The sequence below is a fragment of the Caretta caretta genome, chromosome 18 (assembly GCF_965140235.1).
Source record: "Caretta caretta isolate rCarCar2 chromosome 18, rCarCar1.hap1, whole genome shotgun sequence".
Taxonomy (NCBI): domain Eukaryota; kingdom Metazoa; phylum Chordata; order Testudines; family Cheloniidae; genus Caretta; species Caretta caretta.
In genome coordinates, this window is record NC_134223.1 from 23,443,957 (window position 1) to 23,467,221 (window position 23,265).

Consider the following 23,265-nt stretch of genomic DNA (forward strand, 5'->3'; position numbering starts at 1 on the left):
GCCCAAAGTCAGGAAGGGCACCATTTGAGCAATCAGGCTAAAAAACAGGGATGCTTTTTTTACTGTCAGAATATTTTAACACCATTATCAGGAAAGACTTAATCTGGAAAGACAGTACAGTACAGAATAAGCATAGAGGGACAAATTCTGCTCTCCATTACTCTGGTGCAGGGGTCGGCAACCTTTGAGAAATGGCGTGCCAAGTCTTCATTAATTTAAGGTTTCGCGTGCCAGTAATAAATTTTACATTTACAGGGGCCCCCGATGGAACCCCAGACTGGCAGCGGGCAGAGCGGGGCCGGCAGCCAGGACCCCGGCTGGCAGGGGGCCGGGCGGCTGGAACCCCAGACCAGCAGCGAGGTGAGCAGGGCCAGCAGCTGGTATCCCGGGCCAGCAGCAGGCTGAGCGGGGCTGATGGCCAGGACCCCGGCTGGCAAGGGGCCAGCGGCTGGAACGCCAGACCGTCAGTGGGCTGAGCAGGGTGGCAGATAGAACCCCAGACTGGCAGTGGCTCACCCACTGCCGGTCTGGGGTTCCACTGGCTCCTGCCAGCCGGGGTCCCAACCACCGGTCCAGCTCAGCCCGCTGCTGGCCTGGGGTTCCGTTCACCAAGGCAGGCAGCGGGCTGAGTGGGGCCAGGGGCCGGGGCCCTAGCTGGCAGCAGCGTGCCTGTAAAAATCAGCTCGCATGCTGCAAGTTGCCGACCCCTGCTCTGGTGTGAATCAGGAGTAACTCCATTGGCATCAGGTAGACTCTTGATTCTCCTTGGTGTTACAGAGCAAGCTCTGTCACTTCATGCAGATAATCTGTCTATCAAACAGTACCTCACACAGACAAATGTCTGAGTCATTCAGATTCAGCTGGAAATGTTTCTCTTGTTCCCATTGAGATCATAAATTTCTCCTTTCTCAATAATAGAACAGCAGAGGTTCTGTTTAGATTGTATCAGGACTAGACAGCCTAGGGACTAACTCAGCATCACTGAGGACTCTTCTTTTTCTTTAATTAAGCAAATTAAATACAGAAATCTATGGGCAATGGAACTTGCGTGAGAGAGATCAGTTCTGTTTTTTCCTTTTTTCTGGTTTGTGTCTTTTCAGCCCTGATTCATCCCTTTAGCAGGGTATTGCAGGGGTCTACAGATAAGTGTATGATAGTGAATACAATTAGCACTGCACTATATCTGTGATATACAATTTAAACTTCTCCTGCTAGCATAGGTTATGATGTTTAATGTAGACTGGTGTTTTGTGTGTTCTGCAAACTCCTAAATGTAGAGAGATCAGGTCAGCGGGAATCCCAGCTACCCTGGCACAATGTTCTTATCTTCAGATATTTACAGTGATAAATTGTATGCTCTGTGCCACCTACAATAGAAGCATATTCCACAGAGTGCTGAAGCAGATGTCACTTGAGAAGATTACATTGTGTCCCATTCCCAGGAGTATATGTCCCAATACACATATAAATAACTTGTTTGCAATCAGAAAGAGAAATTAGGTATAAAGTAGAACCATAGAGGAGAAAATGAATTCAACAACCATAATACTGAAGCTAAGCACTAATGGCTGACCCTGCAGGAATCCATTCCACTATTTTTGATTCCTCCAACAGGGTGCTGGTGTCCTGACAGACCCAAAACAATCAGAGGGAAAATGTATGCTAAACATGAAACAAAAGATGCCGATTTATGGCTTAGCCCTCAGGAATATTCCTTCCTAGCGTAAGTGGCCACACAGTGATCTTATCTGGTCTGCATCATTATTGACTCTAGGATTGTGCAATTTCTTCATTACTTTCCAACTCTCTGAGACTATTTTGTTACTGTGGGGAGGATAGGCACTTGGGTTCTCAGGAGTCCATATCAGGTGGGACGCAGATCTCTGCAGTGCTTCAGCACTATACCTATGAGAATAGAGGCCAAAAAGAAATATTTGGGGGGTTGTAAATGAGTGGTCTTGTCCCAGGTGCCCCTTCATGGCAGCCCTGCAAGTGGCCACTCACCTCAGTTTCCCTTCTGAGGCCCCAGTAACTCCATATGAGCTTATAGCCTAGTCCATAATCCATAGTTTGTCAAAACACAGTGAAAAAGTCTATAACTCAAAAATCACAAAACATAGTCCATATCACTCACCCCCCCACCCCAGTGCATGTAATCTTTAAAACCCAGCTTTGTTCTCCCCATATCTGGACTCTTTCTCAGTCCTCCTCTGTCCCTCTGCCAGACAGACACCCTGGCCCTTTCTTCCGGGATGCAGTTCCACTCTATCCAGCAGAACTCCTACAGCCTCTCTGCTAGGACCATCCTTGCCAGGGGAGAATCCATCACTCCCTCTGGCCCTCTTATGGTTCCTTTAGGGCCCAGCTCTCTGGCAAGAAGACATCAGTCAGCTCCACGGCTGCTCTCTAACTTAGAGCCAGCAGGCATCTCCCTCTGCTTCTCTCTGGCCTTCAGCCCTTTCCAGTCCTGGTACTCTGGCTTGGGGATGTCAGCCAGCAAACCCCTCTTGCTGCTGTTCTGCCTTCAGCCCTCTCCCAGGAGCCACCTTCTCACTTTGGCACCTCTCATCTTCCTGACGGAATCAGTCTGCTCTGACTTTCCTGATCGCTTTCACACCAGGACTCTTACAGCCCCTGGGTGCTGCCCCACTGTCTTAATTGGTCCAGTTAGGAGCACCTGGACTGGAACAGGAGAGTTGAGTCCAGTTTCATTTAATGGGCCAGCTACCCTGTTACAGGGATCATGGAAAGAAAAAGGCCCACGATGCCCTTAATAAATTCCTCTATATGTCAGTACAATCACTGAACCTAGTGTGAGTGCCAGTCAGCCCATCTTATAGCTGCTGCTTCCTTTCATACACCAAAGAAACAAGAATGTGATAAGTTGCTTATTTGACCCAGTTCCTTCCCTTTCCTTGCTTTCTTTTCCTTTGTCTCACAAAGCTAGCTGGAAAGGCCACAAATTACAGGATGGAAAGACTAGATACGCTAACCAGAAGACTCCAGGAACTGATTAAATTGCACTGAAATTCAAGGTGTGGCTGAGATCAGACTAAAATCTTAATACCTAACAAGCAGGGAATGTGACAGCCTGTTCAAAAATCTGCAGTGCATCAAGAAAATTATGTGAAAACTACGACAAACTAGCCATAAATCTAATAATACTTGGCTCTTTTATGTCTCAGGAGGGAAGAGTGAAGTTCTGCATGATTATTCAGTGTGTATGCATATACACGTCTCTGTTTATGGATGCACATCCTGGGAAACGCATCCTTGGAAATGTAGCTAAAATAAAAGCTTTTGATTTCGATCAGACTTGGCAAACATAGAGGGCACAGCTAACTATGTTCAGGGAATGTAGGGGGTACTTGTTGCCAAGAAGTCATCCGATTTGGCTCCAAAATTGAGCATGCCATGAAATTTTGATGCCAAACCCATTAACTTCATCACATTTTCACATAAATCATATTCTTTCAAAGACTTCACAGTTTGGTTTCCTGATGTTTCCAAATTTCTCTGCCCTAAAGCAGATTTGTCAGTGATTTAATCAAAATGTTGTGCATAGTATCGGTGGTGAAGTGAGAGGCTAATTTGCAAGCAGTCACCTTTTTACCTGTTGCATAATGCAGATCTTATTGTTTTATTCCTTTGAAACTCAAGCTTCTATGATGAGCTTTGATTTTATTAAATCCCACATTTAAAACAGCTCTGTTATGACAGAGCTTGGCTGCACTCGGAAGTCTGAAGTTTAATTACTGAGACTATGTACCATCTCCACAGGGATGTTTTGGGTAGGATTTTATAGTTCCTGTAACTATGATTTTACTTCAGAGCTATGAAGGGAAATCACACTGGGGAGAACTCTCCTTCCTAAGAGAGAGGGCCATTCCAGATCATAGACAAGTGGAAAAGGAACATTACAATTATGCTTGATGATTCTGTAATGAATATTAGATGGTTACTTGTGGGCCCTTTAATACTGAGCTCCACATAGCTGATCCTGTTCAGCCCCTACCCCTGTGGGTAAAGAAGGCGCTGGGGAAATCAGAGTGCACTAATGCAAACTAAAGCAGAGTCAACGCTGCTGCAGCTAGAGGCCGGAACCCTGTCCTCTTGCGGGATATGTGCCAGGGGAGCTGAAAATAAAGTGGCAGATGGCTGCTGGGGCGGGAAGGAGAGGGTTAGAGAACATCAGCCAGAACAATGAACCTTTTTCCCTGAAGTGCCACGTGAGTCTCTTTGGGATGAGGATTTTGGTAGGAGAGGGTTCACTCAGGTTTAGTCTTTTTTTAATTGACTTGGTTCCTCTCTCTTCCCTGTAGTGACTTTCCTACATTCAGTCAGGGCATCAGCAAGGACAAGTACTAGAGGTGTTGCTTCAGTACACACAGACTCCAAGCCCTGGACTTCACATCAGCTGTATGATTCCAGGGACGTGCTGTGACCTTGGCCATTATGAAAAGGTCCTTCTTGCTGACCCCTTAACAAGCTCTCTCTCAACAACGTGCTCCATACAAAACTGCAGAAATGCTCCTCTCCTTGTTCTGTATCTGGGCTTGAATCTTAGGTTACGGATGAAAAATGGCCCTTTCAGTACCATCCGGCAGCTCCAAGAGCTTTGTGGAAACATTGTTAACTTGTTTTAATCTAGTTGGTCTGCGAACTAATCAAGAGATTGAAATTAACCCATCTGAACATCCATGAAGGGTAAATAGTCTCTTGGAAATGCTCTGAGGATTTTATTTCCATTTAAATCTCCAACTGATTTACCTTACTAAAATTACTGAGATGAGACTGTACACACTGAAATAATCAAGCTGACTTCAGTTTTTATTATTTGGGATCCTGGGCCCAGTTCTGATAGTTGAGTCATCTGCATTTGCAGCTGGGCATTCATGTTAGTTCATGGTTGTTCAGTCAAACTGGATTATCCCTAGTGATGTGTTAGGTCTCAACCCAATGACTATCTCAGTATTTTCCTCTAGATTACATCACTTTGCAAAATCTCATTAAGATGGATTCAGGCAAGTTTGGTGGGGGTGGATCCGCTATTCAAAATCTTTAGATGGATGAATCCATCTAGAGTTAGGAGATCAGAAATACAGGTTCTGTTCATATCATTTAAAAATCCAGGTATTAAAACTGCAATGAAATGTTATCATAGAAAATACAAGGACATATTCAAAACTATCTACTAAAGTCATTTTGTTGGTGATAACACAGCTGTTGTATCTTAGAGATGGCAGAGTACAAGTTGGTCTCCTGAACTGAAAGTGTCATATGGAATGTTTTTCTTCTGAAGAGACCTGTTGGAATGGGACCCCTGTAAAACATTTATACAAAATGAGAATTGATAATGTGTCAGGAGATTTCTCTGGGAGTTTTGTTTCTGAGACACCTATAAGTCATTTCTATATGTCTGTGATGAAGCCTGGCCCTCAGCTTGGCATTGCCCTCAATTGTTTTCCTCTTATGCCCTATTATCCTTGATTTGAGGATTCTCTGAACAGATCAGCAGATGTCCTTAGAGGCATCTGGTGGTACAGACAAAATACTGGGGCAGAATTCAACACAGCAGAACTCTGTGTATGTACACATCATATGATCAGCAAATCATGGGCCAGCTTGGCAGTGGGGGGTCTCTCCAAATTCTCCTCCCTTTTGGCTTCCTCTCTCTCTCAGCCAGCAAATCGTGACTTTGAAGGCTTGCAGCTGATGATTTCTGAGTTCTGATCCTTGTTTCATGTCCACTATAACTAAGAACTAAAATGTGGTCTCTAAAATCAGATGTTTCTATCCCTTAGCTGACTATTGTGGTGATAATTAATAATACTGCCTTCACACAGCCACAGCTGGAGAAACTGCAGGCTGTACATGGAACTTTTGAAACTTTATTTCTTTGAGCATAAAAAGATACCACTGTTATACAATCAAACACACAAATATTGTGCTCATCCCTGCGTCCACCGATTCTCTCTGGACATGCTCAATTCTGGCTCTGTAAATGAAACACCCCAGTGCTTTTGGTAGTGACCTGGGACCCACCACAGACTGCACTGTCTGTGCTATCAAATCTGTGGCGGGGCTTACACGTTGAGGGAGTGGGATAGATAGTGGGACTACCGGTGTCAGTTGAAGATTAAATAAAAAGCTTAAGTTAAATTCAGTTTCAAAACTTGATAATTCTGATAGCCAACGAGAATCTATTTTCTGTGGACATCCATACAAAAGCCTGCTAGGTACTCCCATTTCCTCTTGGTCATTACATTTTATGAGGATAAAGAGCCACTGTCAAGTATTCAGACCCCAAATGTAGACTTTCTTCAGTTGATCAAGGGGGTGGTCTTGCGGTTTTACAAAGCTCTATACAAATAGAAATGTTTTCATGCTTAAAACCCCCCAAATCTATTAAAATAGAGTATGGAGGAATTTGAAACTTCCACAGCTGCTATGCTAGAAATCTGAAATGCAGCTACAAAGGACTATTTCTGGAGAATCAGAAAGTGACCATAAACAGAAAGTAAAGCTTAACAATGTAGTCACATCTGACCTAAATGTGAAAAGTAAATTAAATATGTAAAATAGTTCCAGTTTTAATAATCTCAGTTTTTATCAGTATCACAGAACTGATATTTTTGGTTGGCCTAAGTCTTACCTGTTTGTTATTTTTATGAAAAAACAATACAAATTTAATTACAATACTTGTTATTCTATTCCATATAGGTTCTTATGCCATCCTCATTACTGTAGAATCTGAGCTCCTTCTAATAGTGTGACTAATATCTGTCACATGCTTGTTCTTTTATTCTCTCCCCAGGGGGAGGAGATGTGTGCAGTGGAGTGTTTTATTTTGGAATATTTTTAATCTAATACATATATACACATGAAGCTGTCTGTATATGTTAGAGAAGGCAAGGCCAAAGAAATGTACCTTTTACTTGGAGCAGAAGATGAGGGCTGTGCATTCCTGAGGAAGTTCATTCCACAATCTGGGATCAGTCCCCAAGGAAGCTCTGTCTCGTGCACAGACAAGTTTTACCCGTATTGTAGAAAGTTCCATTGTCCCAGAGGAGCAAAACTGGTGACCACAGACTTCATCCCAGAGCTTTAGGCAATCTTTTAGATACCAGTTAGCTCTATTACAATGTAATAAACCTAGTGTGTAAAAGTGGGTGTTAATAATAATGAAGCAATACCACCAAGAACACTAGACCAAACAGTCCCCAAAACAGACAAATATTAGCCCAGTATCAGTTATTGTAAAGTCTTTTGGACATGGGTGCCAGTATTATTTCTTTATTTTGAATACTGACTAGATTTGGCAAGACTTTAAATTATTTCTGTTTCTTGTTAGCCTTGCATTCTGGATTGTGGACTGCTATTGAATGCAGAGTGTCCCCCGGGTGGTTTCCTAAATAATCCTAGTTACAGATGCTTATAAATTAGCTGTTGGTTTGGATTATGTCCTGAGTTCATGATGGCTTCACTCACTAAAACACAGATGGGACCTTTGAAAGAGCTGGTGGAATATGTTCAATGTGTGGATGTTGGTGGTGGAGGAGTGGGCAGAGGGGGTGAGATGTATTTGTGTTGTAGTTCTTTCACTCTTCTTGTTTGTGCTCCACAGCTGAACAAGAAGGCCTGATGTTTTCAATGAAACACACTCTTTATTAATAATATTTTAACAAACCTGTCTTCTGTCAGTATGTTATTAAAAAGCACTGGCCACTGAAAATGTGACAAAAAAGTTATCGTCAAAAGAAAATCCACTAAAACAATCTCTGACATTCTTCATTCAGTCCAGGTATTACCTAGGTACAATACCTCATTTGACAATTAGCTCACATTACTTCCCATGTGCCTGGTACTTACTGGACACTTACATATCCCGTGACTAATGAACAACTACTGTGTCGGGAAGTCTTGTTTTCTCTTAATTATTCAGGTCAAAGACCAAAACATTCACTATTGGGGGGTGGGATTTTTGTTCTTGGACTGTAATCTTGATGATTATAGAATATCATGAAGCAAAATCAACAAAGGCTTTCATTTCCCATGAAAGCAAAGAGGAATTCATTTTCTAATCAGTTAGTGCCACCTGGTGGCCAGTGCCAAAAAAATTCTCACTGGCTGGAAAGAGCATTAGTGGGACACTGCTGTTTGGTGACAGGTTTCAGAGTGGTAGCTGTGTTAGTCTGTATCAGGAAAACCAACAAGGAGTCCTTGTGGCACCTTAGTGACTCACAAATTTATTTGGGCATAAGTTTTCATGGGCTAGAATCCACTTCATCAGATGCTTGGAGTGGAAAATACAGAAGCAGGTATAAATACATGAAAAGATGGGAGTTGCCTTACCAAGTGAGAGGCCCATTTCAAACAGTTGACTAGAAGTCTCTGCGCAAAAGAGTAAATGGACACAAATCTGACATCAGGAATTATAACATTCAAAAACCAGTAGGAGAACACTTCATTCTCTCTGGTCACTCAATAACAGATCTGAAAGTGGAAAATCTTCAACAAAAAAACTTCAAAAACAGACTCCAACGTGAAACTGCAGAACTTGAATTAATTTGCGAACTGGACACCATCACATTAGGCCTGAATAAAGACTGGGAGTGGTTGGGTCATTACAAAACCTAAACCTAATTTCCACCATATTAATTTTCCCCTACTGTTACTCACACCTTCTTGTCAACTGTTTGAAATGGGCCACTGTCATTACCACTACAAAAGTTATTTTTCCTCCCTTGGTATCCTACTGTTAATTGAATTGTCTCATTAGACTGACCTCACACTTGGTAAGGCAACTCCCATCTTTTCATGTATTTATACCTGCTCCTGTATTTTCCACTCCATGCATCTGATGAAGTGGGTTCTAGCCCATGAAAGCTTATGCCCAAATAAATTTGTTAGTCTTTAAGGTGCCACAAGGACTCCTCGTTGTTTGTGCTGTTTGGAAGCACCTTAAGGAAAAGCTCCCCAAAGGGTTTAATAAAATAGTGTGTGTGATAAATACCAAATGCCTAACTCTGCTCTGTTAGGCCACTGCAGTTCAGAGGGTTTGCACAAGTGTGACTGAGAGCAGAATTTGGTCTCATTTGTCTAGGGAGTCAGTATTTCTTGAGGGTTACTGTTCCTGTCTGCCGGTATCACTTTGACTGCAAAGTTGTGAAAGCCAATAGAATTCTGGAAATCCTTTTATAATTTACATAGCTTTGATTGTTTTTAATGTATGGAACAATATTTTAATATAAGGATTAATATAGGATCCTAACACTATTAGGATTTCTTGACAGAGAGCTTGCCTTACACACACCCATACCCATGTGGCCCACAGTTAGCTGGATTGTGTTCTAAGCTGTTTATATTCAGTAAACAAGTTTTCGGAAATCCATTATTTTAATAACACACTATAGAACATCTCTCTCCTTGGGGGCCTTTAATAACTGAAGTGAGCCTCTAGCTTAGACCCTATTCTTAGGGTAGTTTCAGATCTAGCCTCTATGGTGTCTCAGGGCAATACCCAACAGCTCCACAGGCATAAAGGCAGAATTGTCACAGATGATATGGTGATTTGGGCCTATTGCAAAGACCAGCTGAGAGAGTCAATTTCTTCCAGAAACCAGACCTCCTTTGGTTTGATTTAGCTAGTCATGGACTCCTCTCTTATTATACTTTATGTCTTCTGTGTATGAGGCTCAGGGTCCAAAGGCAAGGCATTTCTTTCCTGCCTGGCTTTGCTGCTATAATTAAAAATCAGAACTTGGGTGTCTAGTAATAGGGCATCTTCTCACTTTTGCTGATACTGTGTTTATATTTGTGCTAGACTGTAAAGGGGAAGGGGCTTAGAAACTGGAATCCCTGGAAGGAGGAAGACATATCAGGGCATTGTATAACATTCAAAATCAACATGTTGTCCAGTCAGTAGTTCACAGGTGTGTGTATTCAGCATCAGTGAAAATACAGGGGAGAGAGCAAGATTGAAAAGCTGTCAGTGAAACCTCTACATTGTATGGTGTGTGCAAAGCTGTATCTCCCAACAGACTGATAAGCATCAAGAACATAAGAATGGTCATACTGGATCAGATCAATGGTCCTATCTTCTGACAGTAACCCATTCCAGATGCATCAGAGGGAATGAACAGAACAGGGCAATTATCGATTTGTTTAATCTTCTGTCGTCTAGTCCCACCTTCTGGCTGTCAGAGGTTTAGGGACCCCCAGAGCATGAGCTTGCATCCCTGACCCTCTTGGCTAATAGCCATAGATGGACCTATCCTCCCTGAACTTATCTAATTCCTTTTTTAATCTTATTATGCTTTTAGTGTTCACAACATTACCTGGCAACAATTTCCACGGGGTGACTGTGCACTTTATGAAGTCATACTTCCTTTGTTTATTTTAAACTGGCTGACTACTAATTTCATTGGGTGAAGCCTGGTTTGTGTATTATGTGAAGGGTAAATAACCCTACCTTATTCACGTTCCCTGTGCTGTTATGGTTTAATGGATATCTATTATGTCGCCCCCGAGTCGTCTCTTTTCTAAGCTGAACCGTCCCAGTCTTTTTAATCTCTTCCCACGCGGAAGCTGTTCCCGACCCTTGTCATGTTTGTTGCCCTTCTCTGCACTTTTTCCCATTCTAATGTATCTTTTTGGAGATGGGGTGACCAGAACTGCAGGCAGAATTTAAGGTATGGACATACCATGGATTTATATAGCAGGATTATCTATATATTGGTTGTATTATCTATCCCTTTCCTAATGGTTCGTAAAATGTTACTTGTACACACCATTCATTTATATTAGGAGCGTGAGCCAAGCCCATGAAACGTGTGTAGTATTGGAAAACCCTGTTTTTTCAGTAAAAAAAATATAGCATCTTGACTGTATATGTGGGCCTGTTTGGCCCAAGAGCAATTGGGTACTTGCATATTGTACCCGCTGGCACAGCCAGAATGAGTTTTGCTCTCAGTGCCTGAATACCATCATGCAGAGTTGTTTGCTCTCCTTTGCTGAGTCCTGGGGAAAATCCCTTTCCAAGGGAGGTTTAAGGGGTAGCTGCTATAGGCCTGGTTCTGCTCTCAATCATGCCTCTGTCAATCAGGAGTAACTCCACTGAGATTGCACTGAAGTAAAACTCGTGTAGGTGAGATGAGTAAGGCCCAGCACTGGCTGCTGGAGAGCTTCAACCCAGCTTCCTAGAGCAGCTCTCCCCAGCCATAGAGCACAGATTTCTCAAATGGGAGTACTTTAGAAACAAGGAATTGAGGGAAGTGGTCAAGTCCCTTCAGCTGAGGGAATTGTACAGGGAACAACAAAATTAAAAAAATGGGCTTGTTCCTTTTTTTTTCCTTATGGCAGACACAGATCTGAAAGTGTTATTTAATAAAAAGTTGGTTTTCTGCTCACTCGCTCTCCCCTCTTTTCCCCCTTTTATTAAGACTCTCTGCTCTTACTGGACATCTCCTTGTATGGCTCAGAGAGGTGGATCAGGAGCTTTCTCAGCCCTTAACTGAAGGAGGGGGATTTTGAACCATTAACAAAACACCTTTTCTTCCAGTTGTTAGTCAGGAATTTGAGTTAACACGAACTAGCTCAAATGGCACCCAAGATTTATTCAGAAATTCTAAATAAAAATCATTTCCCCCTCCCTCCTCAGTCAACTTCCACTCATGTTCTTCCAGTAATGTCATAAGAGGGGAGAGAAAAGCTGAATTTCAAAAATTAAAATCCGGCAGAACCCCTCTCCTTCATGTCCTCCTCCCGACCCCCTGGACAGATCTCCTTTCCCAGGGAGGCCAGCATCCAGTTTCGGTAATGCTGCTTTAGTGGAATTTTCCAGAGATAACATCCTTGATGGGTAATCCCATCTCTTAGCATAAAACAACAAATTTCGGACATTTTTAATGAGTTCAGAAATTGTAGTTAGGAAGGCCGGTTTGGGATTCGAATCCAAATGACGTGAGGAAATTAGGACCGTTTATGAAGCTCTTCTATTGATCATGCCTACATTTGGTGTTGAAATCATAAAGTGCTTGGAAATCTGGCCCTTCAGATGTGGGGGCGGGGGGAGCACCATTCTTCAGGCAGGCATGGTTTGGGGCAGAATTTTCAAAAGAACTCAGAACCCAGCAGCTGGCTTTGTTCTCAGTGGGGTGGCAGAGAGGGAATTCCATTGTTCTCAGTATGGAAGCAGGGGGCATTCTTGGACGCTGAGCTCTATTGAAAATCTGCTTCATAGAGCAGACAGCACTGGAAATTTTCCTCTTAACCTGAGTTACAAGACACAAAGAGTTAAAATGCATCATGCCTGGGAGGCACAGAAGAGGAGCTCTGTCCCATTCCTCCTTGCCTGAGTTGTTGGGGCCAATCCACCTGATGACACTCTCCTCACTGCATCCAATGCTGATGAGAAGCACATTTGTTGTTGTTCTCAGTTGACAGCTTCTTATGCCAGCTGGAGCAGTCACTGATGAGAGAAATAGCGCTGTAGCAACTGAGCTGAGACCAGCAAAATCATTCCACCTGATTGGGAGAGACGGGCTTGTTCAGACTAGTTTTTGCTCTCATTTGTCTTTGCTGAGAGATACAGTGCAATAATCCATACCGGAGGTGGAAATGAGGCACAGAGATCAGGTCTGGTCCTGACCTGCCCCAAAGTCTTTCCAAGGCCACAGTTTTATTTTAAGTTTGTCACTAAATGAGGCTTTTAAAAATATTAAAATGTTCAGTCTGCTGTAATGACACATGCCGCTATGAAGAAAGCCCATAGTTTCAGCATCAATAGCTTGGCGTACAGTGCTACTGCTCATAGTAGTCAGCCTTTGCATCCAACTTCCCTCTTTCCCCTGTGATCCTGGCACATGGGACAAAGATGGATCGGAGATTATGCCCTGTGATGGCAGCTAGCGGAGGGTTGTAGCCTCTTGTGACATTCACTACTTGATGTAGGCATCAGGGCCCATCATAGTTGTCACTGGCACATACACGAAGTATCCTACTAGCAACAGTAAATGCGAGGGTTATGGTGCCATACGTGGAAACAGAAGAAGCCATGAGATTAAGCTTGATGATTTATTTGGGGCTCTTGGATACAGCAGAAGACAAGGGTTTATGAGAAAAGGGAATACATGTCTGACTATAAGGAGAGAGAATGGTGAGCAGGTGGGAGGTGGATTCAACCAGTATGATTGCACTAGAGCCAAAGGTGGATGACTACATACAATTTAACGACCTGAAGAGGTAATAGTCAATTTTGTGCTTGAGTATAGCTATGGGAATTTCAGAGAGATCTTTGGCTGATGAAGCTTTCTCCTTCAGATGTGCTGGGGGCTTTTTTCTTGGGAAGGGTGAGAAAAAAGTTTCTATAAAATCATTTTTTAAAGTGAAAGCTACAAAATATGTAGGGTAGCATTAAACCAGTTGAGACCTAAATGACCCTTGGCCTGTGTCACGATGAAAAGGTGTGTAATCCCCCTTTCAGCGCTGGCTTAGTACCTGTATGATGTGTGAACAGGAGAGGGGTACCTCACAGACTTTGGACGGTTCCAAAGTTTCTGTTGCGTGGGCTCATTTTGCAGTGCTCCTGGTAGGTGCCCAATTCCTCCTGGTGTGCCAAAGACTTAAAGCTACTTGGCAATGCCTCCAGTGAGACAAGGGGCTAACCACACTAAGGCTATGGCAACCACCTTGAATTTACAGATAATTCAGACTCACATGAACAAGTTAAAAACAATAACTATAAACTTTCTATAAAGGTCTGATTAAAGAAACATAGATCGCCAATACGAATATTCACTGATTAAAATGACTGGAGATATTAATAATACTTTTTATTACTAAAAGCTATGCTGGCAAGCACGCTAGGTCACGTGACCACAGGCCTGACAACAGTGGCCCAGGTAATTTAAAAGGGCCTGGGGGCCTCTGGCTGCTGCCAATCATTTTCCTCTCTAATGTCCTCAGTGTGATATCACACCAACTTTATCTCCCTCTCAAATGCCAGCCTGCCATTCCTTGAAAAATGTCCGTGTGCTGTGTATGTCTGAGAAGCAGATATGAAAGTTAATTGGCTGTCCCAAAACCAGAAGTTTGGTCAGTCGTGAAATACTAGCTAAGTAGTTAAAGTTTGGTTCACTTCTTGTGAGCTAAGTGTTTGAACATTTGTTCTGTCCCTGCCAACTGAGCTTTAGCAAACCAGGTATGAAATTCTGAGTATTGAGAAAGGGACTGGCTCAATGATAACAACTTTGTCCTGATTAACATTGATAGAAACAAGAAGTCTTAGTAAGAATTACTTTTTATTGTAGGTAGTATCTGTAGATTGCTTGGGAGAACAATTTAACGCCATGATCTTAGATGCTGTTCTCTGGGCAGTTCTTGAACTTCCAGTGTTAAATGTTAAAGTTGCCATAGCAGTCAGTAAAGCTGCACAAGTCTCGGTTCCCTAACTTGCCCGCTTGGGCTAGTAATAATCAGGCTTTGTCCCTTCTTGATAGATGGGAAGAATGCACATCCCCAAAGGGTCCATGCTGCTCTGTGAGCTAAGTTATAAGAAGCATTGCAAAGGTATGCAATAAGCACCTTTCCATTGCCCCATGCCAGTGAGACCGCAAGCGCATCCTCTCTGTGCTGAACTCAGGTTTCATGCTACTCTGCCACCAACCCAGATGGTGTGTGGATGCATCAGGAGCGCTGGCGGCCTGACAGGCAACACAGGTACTTCAACAAGCAGTTCCAAAAAGGTTGCAGTATGTGCTGATGCTGCAGATTTCATGCTTGTAAGTCTGCAGGGATTTGCTCTTTACTTGGCATGGGCTGATAATCATAAGAATTATCTGATTATTCTGATTATCATAAGAATAAACGCCCCTTCCATAATAGGTCACAACCAGAGCAAGGCAGGGTGCAAACGTTTGGCTTTGATGACGTCCTCCTGGTAGTTGGAATCCCTGGTTATGCACCTGAAAGGCACATTTAAGTAGTTTAAAAGCCAGACATTTAGAGCGGTAGGTCAGGTTTTATCAAACAGCAGAACATGCTCCAGAATGAGGATTTGGGAGCGTTCTTACCTGCAGTAAACAGAGATCTGGCCTTGTTTATTACAAACTGTCCATCTTTTTCTGGTGGCTATTTTATAAGTGCCAGCACTGTACTCAACACTTGTCAGAGCAAAAATAAAAATAGTCCCTTCCCTGAAGAGATTATAGTTTAAAGGACAGATGGGCAGAACACACTCTGAGAAACCCAGGCAGAAGCGTTTAGGTATGTAATGAGAGAGGTTCCTGATCTAAATCACTTCTTTAATGTTGGGACAGAGGGGGATTTAGCATGGGGTTAGTATTTGGTAGCATTGTAGAAGTGAGTGCTCTGTTGGGATTTGAATCAGGAAAATGGTGGGGGCATGTTGTGAGCAAGGGGAAACCAGTAATGCATTCAAAGGGGGTGACATGGTCAGATTGAAAGGTGAAGAAGGTAATTTTAGCAGCTGGATTTTGGATGGCCCCAAGGAGAGATGTTGCTCAAGGAGGCCAGAGCGGAAGAGCTTTCAGTAATCAAAAGGGGATATGATCAGTGCATGGATGAGTGTTTTATCTCTCAGGACAGAAAGAAATAGGTGGGTTTTCAATCTTTTGTGGGGAGGATGCTGTAAGATTTGGGGACAGCATGGATGTGTGGGGAGAGGACAGAGGCATGAAAGACAACTACAATGGTCTCAAACCTAAGTGTGCGCTGGGGATGGGGAGTGGGCTTGGTGGCATAGTCAACGGCAGCGAAGGAAGGTGGAGGTTGCCAGGATTTAGGGTGAAACTAGGAAGGTAAGTTCTGTCCCTATTTAAGTTTCCTTTGGTTTCTGATCTTCCTTTTTGCCAGTTATTTGTTTCATAATTTGCTTCCCTGTGCTGCTGCTGATCAAAGAAGGTCCTGACAGTGCTAATGAATGGGTAGCTATTGAATCAATACTGGAAGGTCATTTTAATTCTCTCCTTCCCCACAACAGAAAAGGCAGATGCTTGGAGGAGCGACCCCTCCCTCTTCCAGAACAGGCCTGAGGCATTTCTGTTAGCATCTCCATTTGCAATGCTTAATGATGAACTTTACACCAGCCCCAGTTCTCTGTTTCTCAAAACACCACTCCCTTATACATCTTTAGCCACTTTGATTCCACAGGTTTCTAACATGCTGTACAGAAGCAGTGAGTCAGGGAACAGGACACTCACCGCTGAAAGGCAGCTGCTTCTGGATACATTTCACAACAGCACTTTTTGGAGGGGAAGGGAAGAATATTGGAGTTGTTTGCAGGATTTATTTAAATTATAAATAAGTGCAAAAGGAATCTGCACAGAAATGAGAATTAAAATACTTTGCAGAATTTAGCTGCATCCTTTTTGATGTCCACATTCTGACCTTAAATTTAATCAAATATGCTTTTAAAGTGGTTTCACTTTTTAAGACTTTAAGAAAGGGGAGGGACGTGTTGTTTTTTATTAACCTTTCTTTCACAATGCACTTTTTTCCCTATAGAAATCTCCTTTCCCGCTGATTCATTATGCGTCGGGAAGCCGAGCATGACATGTTAAAAGCCATCTTGATAGTATTTGATATTCAGTACTAACAGCTTACCATCTAATAAGAGTTTTTTCTTTAAAGGGGGAGGGAGACAATCTGCATATTGGATGTGCCAAGACAGTAGGTAATTTAAATTAGGCATCCAGAACTTCTCTGCTTTCAGTCTGTCACCCTTGACTGGCTTTTCATTTTATAACCTTCATAACATAAGGGGGAGTATAAGCACCAGAAGAGTCACAGCACATGGATAGAGTCTGGAGCTGGAACCTTGCTCAATCAGCAAGTGTAAAGCTATAGATGGAACTTTTCCACTAAATGCCACCTGTCAGCAGAAGCCTGAAGCCTCATTGGCTCCTCCAAGAGCTAAAGATCAGAAAATACAGCCAATGAGATCACTGAGAAACATGTAAATCCCAGAAAAACATGTAGCCTCTTGATACGATGATGTCAGACTATGAAACTTGGATGTTCCCCAGGAAAGCTCAGGGTTTGGAGATCTCACTTAGGAATGCTACAGATATTTTCAAGATCAAAAGCTTCAGCTCCTGCCTGCTTCCTGCACTTGGTCCATGCTGTGTTGTTATAATGGAAGAATCTGAAATAATAGGCTACCATATGTATCCAGCTATAAAGCTGTCTGTTCCTTAGCTTGCAGCTCACAACTTGCTTGATTCAGGCTTCAGACAAATCGTTATCTATACATAAACCATGAGACATGATTCAGTTATCAGACTTGCGCCCTGTAATACCATGCTCATCACTGGATTTAACAGCGGTAGTGAGCTGACATAGTTCTTTAAAGCAGACCTTTCTGTGGGCAGTAGTATACATACACTTCACTGCCGTCGCAAGGAATTGTGGGAGAAACTGGAAATATTTCACTGCAAAATAAATTTCTCAATATAAGGTAGGAACTTTATATAATGTAGAGAAAACCTCGGCCATCGAGGCGTGCAAGTCTACCTGTACCTGGACAACTGACTGATCAAAGGCCTTTCACGGGCTCAGGTTCTGCAAGCATTGGCATAGTTCGGGCCACCTTTCGGGTTCTGGATCTGTTAATAAACACACAGAAATCAACATTGGTCCTGGTGCAGAGAACAGAGTTTATTGGGGCAGTGCTTGACTCCGCCAAGTCCTACCTTGCGGAGGCCAAGTTCTGAACTATGTCCGATCTAACTGCCTGGGTCACAGCTCACCCACTTACGACTGCCCAGGTGTGCCTCAAGCTGTTAGGTCACATGACAGCATATGCCTATGTGGTGCAGTACACATGGTTACGCCTCATACCCCTTCAGATGTGCCTGGCATCGGGCAGACACCACTTGGACTCTGATCGCATGATTCCATTGCATGTCTTAACTTCTCTGACTTCGTGGAGAGACCCACATTCTGTAATGAAGGGGGTGCCTTTCACTGCCCTCTGTCTGACAGTAACCTTAGTTTGGACACCTCAGACCTGGGGTGGGGGACCCACTTTGGCAGACTCAGGACCCAGGGTCTCTGGTCCCAGGAAGAACTGTCCATGCATGTAAATGTCAGGGAACTTAGGGCAATACTCTTGACCTGCCAGGTGTTTCTTCCCCTGTTCTCAGGCAAGGTCATGCTGGTCTTGATGGACAACATGGCCTTGATGTTTCACGTCAACAAGCAAGGGGGGTGCTCGATCCTCAGCCTTGTCAAGTGGCCCTCTTACTGTGGGACTTCTGCGTGAAGCACATCATTCACCTTGATGTGTTGCACCTCTCAGGAGACTGGAATGCATTGGCGGATCACTTTAGCAGGTCCCTTTACTCTCGCCCCGAGTGATCTCTTCACCCGGAGGTCACCAGTGTTATCCCCCAGAAGTGGGGACTCCCCAGGTGGACCTGTTCACAACCAGACAGAACAAGAAATGCCATCGGTTCTCTTCTATGCACGGGCCCAGCGAGGCCTCCTTTTCCGACGCCTTCTTGCTCTTGTGGGCAGACGACCTGTTGTACGCCTTCCCACCAATCCCCTTGGTTCACAAGGTCCTCCTAAAAATCAAGAGGGAAAAGGCAAAGGTTACCATGATAGCTCCAGCATGGCCATGCCAGCAATGGTTCTTCAGGCTTCTAGACCTCTCAGTGGCACCTCCACTTGATTTTGCAAGACCATGGCCGGTCGCCTCACCTGAATCTCGCCTCCGTACACCTGACAGCATGGCTGCTGCATGGCTGAATCCTGAGGAACACGCCTGCTCGAATCAGGTTCAACAAGTCTTGCGAGGTAGCAGTAAACCTTCCACCAGGGCTACCTACTCGGCTAGGTGGAAATGTTTCACTTGTTGGTCCCTGAATGGAATCTTCTCCAACTTGGTCTTCCCTGCAGTCCATCTTGGACTATCTGCTCCACCTGAAACATCAAGGTCTGGCTCTATCATCTGTTAAGGTTCACTTGGCAGCCACCTCGGTCTTCCATCCTCCAGTACAGGGCAGGTCAGTCTTCTCCCACGAGATGATGGTCAGGTTCCTCAAAGGCTTGGAAAGACTCTAGCTGCAGGTTTACAACCCGATTTCCCGTATGGGACTTAAACCTGGTCCTGTCAAAACTCCTGGGGCCCCCCTTCAAGCCATTGACATCTTGTTCCTTATTGCTCCTCTCTTGGAAAGTTGCCTTCCTGGTGGCGATCACTTCGGCCTTTGGCCAGAAGAATCTCCAAGATCAAACTCCTGACATCAGATACCCCTTATACGGTGTTCTTCAAGGATAAGGTCCAGCTGCATCCCCACCCAGCTTTCCTACCAAAAATAATGTAGCAATTCCATAACAATCAGGAAATTTTTCTGCCTGTCTTCTTTCCACCCAGCACTTGATGAGGAACATCAGCTCCATACATTAGAGGTTAGGTGGGCCCTGGCCTTCTGTATCAAGAGGACTAAGCTCTTCCACAAGTCTGCGCAACTTTTTGTTGCAGTAGCGGAAAGGATGAAAGGACTACCAGTGTCATCCCAAAGAATCTCGTTCTGGATAACCGCCTGCATCTAAGCTTGCTACAAACAGGCGAAGGTTCTGCCTGCAGCAGTTGTGACTGCTCATTCCATGAGAGCCCAGGTTTCATCAGCAGCATTCCTCATGCAGATACCAATCCAGGATTTCTGAAGCGCTGCAACATGGTCATCGATTCATACCTTTATGCCCCACTACGTCATCACCCAACAGTTTCTATGCCAGTTTCGGGAGAGCAGTGTTGCAATCAACACATCTGTGAACTCCGAGCCCCCCTCCAGGGGCACTGCTTGAGAGTCAAGCACTCAAAGAAGAAAAAATGGTTAATAACCGTCTGTTAACTGTTATTCTTCAAGATGTGTTGCTTGTGTCCCTTCCATGACACACGCCCCCGACCCCACCCTATCCCTCTGTTGGAGTTACCGTGAGAAGGAACTGAGATGGTGCGGAGCCAGCGGCAACCCTTATACCGGCCCATGTGCACGGGGATTCAGGGGGTGCTGGGGCTGGTCCAGTGGACACCACTAAGGGGAAAAAGTCTCCGGCGACGCGCACACCTAGCATGGAATGGACATGAGCAACGCATCTTGAAGAACAACAGTTATGGAAGGTTAAAGTAATCATTTTTTCTGTTTAAAAAAAAAAGTTTTCTGGACTCGTCATTTCCCCATTTGGGGTATTTCTATTCATGGTACCAAGGTATGCCCTGGTCACCAACTTTCAAGCAACTCTCAAGTGAGTGACCCACATAATAGCTGCCTGAAGTGCTTGGGAGAGCCAGACATGAATGACAGGTGCCAGATTTGCAGGGAGTTCAAGCCTAGGACAAAGAAAGATAGGGAAGGTAGGCAGAAATTCCAGCTGATGGAGGCAGTGTTCAGGCCATGGTTGGAGCCGTTCTGGTCTGACTTGGTGCCGATTGTTGCAGCTTCAGTGAGAAGCGCAACTCCAGGGTTAGCAGAATCCCGGCACCATTCTCCCTCACCTTTACTGAGGAAGAAGTACAAGGCTTCCAGACAGGCACCTGCCAGGGGAAGATATCTGCCCCCAAGTCTTGTAAGAGGATAGAGGAGGAGACCAGCAGAGTGCACTTGAAACCTAAGCACTCCTCCTTCAAATGTATGCCTAAATTGGCAGGCAGCTCCAGTGCTGCAAGGGGCACCATTAACTTCTTCGGCACCACAAGAGACCATCTTGGTGCCAATTACCCCGGAGGTATTTGTGGTGGCAAGAAACCTATTTTGCCTCTCAGTCCTGGTGTCTCTGTCCTTCCAAGAGTCCAATCTCTTGGCACCACTGCCAGTGATTTCACCTTCAGTACTGCATTTTCCTGCTTCCTGGACAGGCTGTCTCAGTACCATCCAAGGAGAAGCCTGCTCTGATGGTCTCACTCTCCCCATCAGCTCTGCGTGTGTGTGTGTATATATGTATATATAGAGAGAGAGTAAATGAAACAATGGATTCACACAACTGTGGCTCTTTTGGCTAATGTTGATCACTAATTTGGCTCCTGAACCACTAAGATCTGAGTATCACTGCATTATGTGCTCTCCCAAGGTTTTGAGTACCTCTGTAGTCATCCACCACCAGCCTCATTAGTTGTGACATCAGTTAATGAGAAACCGTGTCAAGGGCTCCAGCCTGTCAACCCCAGATCAAAGGATGCTAAAAAGATGGACTTATTTGGCAGAAAGATTTATTCGACGGGGCTTTCCAGCTGCATATCACTAACCAACAGGCTCTGCTGGGACAGTATCATTTTAATTTATGGGGCTCTGTGGAAAAGTTCAGGGAGCTGTTTCCAGAGAATGCTAGACAGGAGTTCCATTCCCTCTTCAATAAGGGCAGACTAGTCACGAGAACATCGCTGCAGGCAGGGCTGGACGCAGCCCACGCAGCAGCTAGAACCATGGCTGAAACACTAAGGTTTGGCAGTTAGTTTCACCAAGGTGCATCTGTCTGCTATTTCAATGTTCCATCCTAAGGTGGACAGTCACCCTGTTTTATCCAATGACATCATGTCCAAAAGGTTTTTAAAGGTCTTCATCAAATTATACTCTCAAATGCAAGACTCCCCTGTGCAAGATCTAAACCTAGTATTGTCATTTGAACTGTTGGCTGCCTGCTCTCAGCTGCTTCTGTCAATGAAGTTGACTTTTCCGGTGGTCATTACCTTGCACAGAAGAGAAGGGGAGCTGCGAAGATTAATGTTGGGACCTCCATATATGATCTTTCTTAAGGGCAAGGTTTGCCTGCGCCCTCATCCAAAGTTCCTCCCAAAGGTGTTTTCCCTTTCCAAATCAACCAGCCTATTTATTTGTCTGTTCTCTGCCCAAAACGACATACAAGCATGGAGAAAGAGCTTTGGCATTTTATCCAGATAGAACCAGACACTTTTGTGAATCTTTCCAGATGTTCATAGCAGTGGCTGATAGAGTAAGAGGTCAATCAGTCTCCACCCAGAGAATTTCTTCCTGGATCACCTCCTATATACACATGTGCTATGATTTGGCTAATGTCGCTCTGCCCATCAGAGTTACAGGTCATTCAATGCGGTCACAATCAAATTTGGTGGCCTTTCTGGCACAAGCTTCTGCTGCAGACACATGTAAAGCAGCAGCCTGGTCCTCGGTCCACACATTTGCCTCCCACTATGCTGTTTCTCAAGACTCCAGATGATGATGTAGAGTGGGACAAGTTGTTCTTCAGTCTTTATTTTGATCCCACACCCTTTTTTTACAGCTTGTGAGTCACCAAGAGTGGGATGCACATGACAATCACTTGAAGAAGAAAAACAGTTAATAACCTGTTCCGTAACTGTTGTTCTTCGAGATGTGTTGCACATGTCCGTTCCAGGACCCATCAGAGTTATAACAAGAAGAAACAGAGGGGGCTAGGGATGGCTCCGCCCTTTATACCTGCACACAACGGCATGCACCAGCAGAGGGAGAGTGAAGAAGTTTCTGTCGGCTGCACTCTGGGTGCACAGATACCAAGAGTGGAATGGGCATGTGCCACACATCTTGAAGAACAACAGATACAAAAGAGGTTAGTAACTGTTATTTCTCCATGTCCACTGAAAGTAGGACAGTAAGTAATGGGATTAATCTGCAACAAGGGAGATTTGCGTTAGGTATTAGGAAAACTTTATAACTAGAAGTATAGTTATGTACTGGAACAGGTTACCAAAGGAGGTTGTGGAATCCTGTCATTGGAGGTTTTCAAAAGCAGCTTAAACAAACACTGTCAGGGATGGTCTAGGTATACTTGGTCCTGCCTTAGTGCAGGGGGATGGGCTAGATGACTTCTTAGGGTCCCTTCCAGCCTGACATTTATATGATTCTATTAATTCAGTGTTTCCAGGCTGAGGCTTTGGGGGCTTGAATCTGCAAGGAACCTTCTTTGCTGGAGTGTCCCAGAATGCTCAGCACCTTTAAGGACAAGATCTAGTGGCTTGAACCAAAAATTGCAGAAGCTGAATGGACAAAGTTAAGGGGAAAAGACTGTGATTCACCTTGCAAATGATCTTGCCAACATATAGGGCTTCTGGGAATCTAAAAACACATTCTAGAGTACACAAGGGACATTAAACAAAAAATATAAAGCATAGAGAAGTACTAGAGGAGATAAAATGAAAATAACTTTTGTAAAATACCTTTCTCTAACATATTTCACTGAAAGTAGCTTCTCATTTTGTTAGGTTGAGAAAAGCTATTTTATATG

General features: G+C 44.0%; 1 protein-coding gene across 17 annotated transcripts in view; it reads left to right on the top strand.

Moving 5' to 3' along the window:
* Window positions 1-23,265, top strand: part of CAMTA1 (calmodulin binding transcription activator 1) — a 939,042-nt gene that overhangs the window by 783,184 nt on the left and 132,593 nt on the right. For 13 of the 17 annotated variants that reach the window (XM_075121021.1, XM_075121016.1, XM_075121014.1 and 10 more), the window contains exon 7: window positions 256-360. The exons of the other annotated variants lie outside the window; for them this stretch is intronic. In XM_075121021.1, coding sequence (XP_074977122.1) covers window positions 256-360 — 105 coding nt within the window. The remainder of the gene's footprint in view (window positions 1-255; window positions 361-23,265) is intronic. 17 annotated transcript variants of the gene reach the window in all.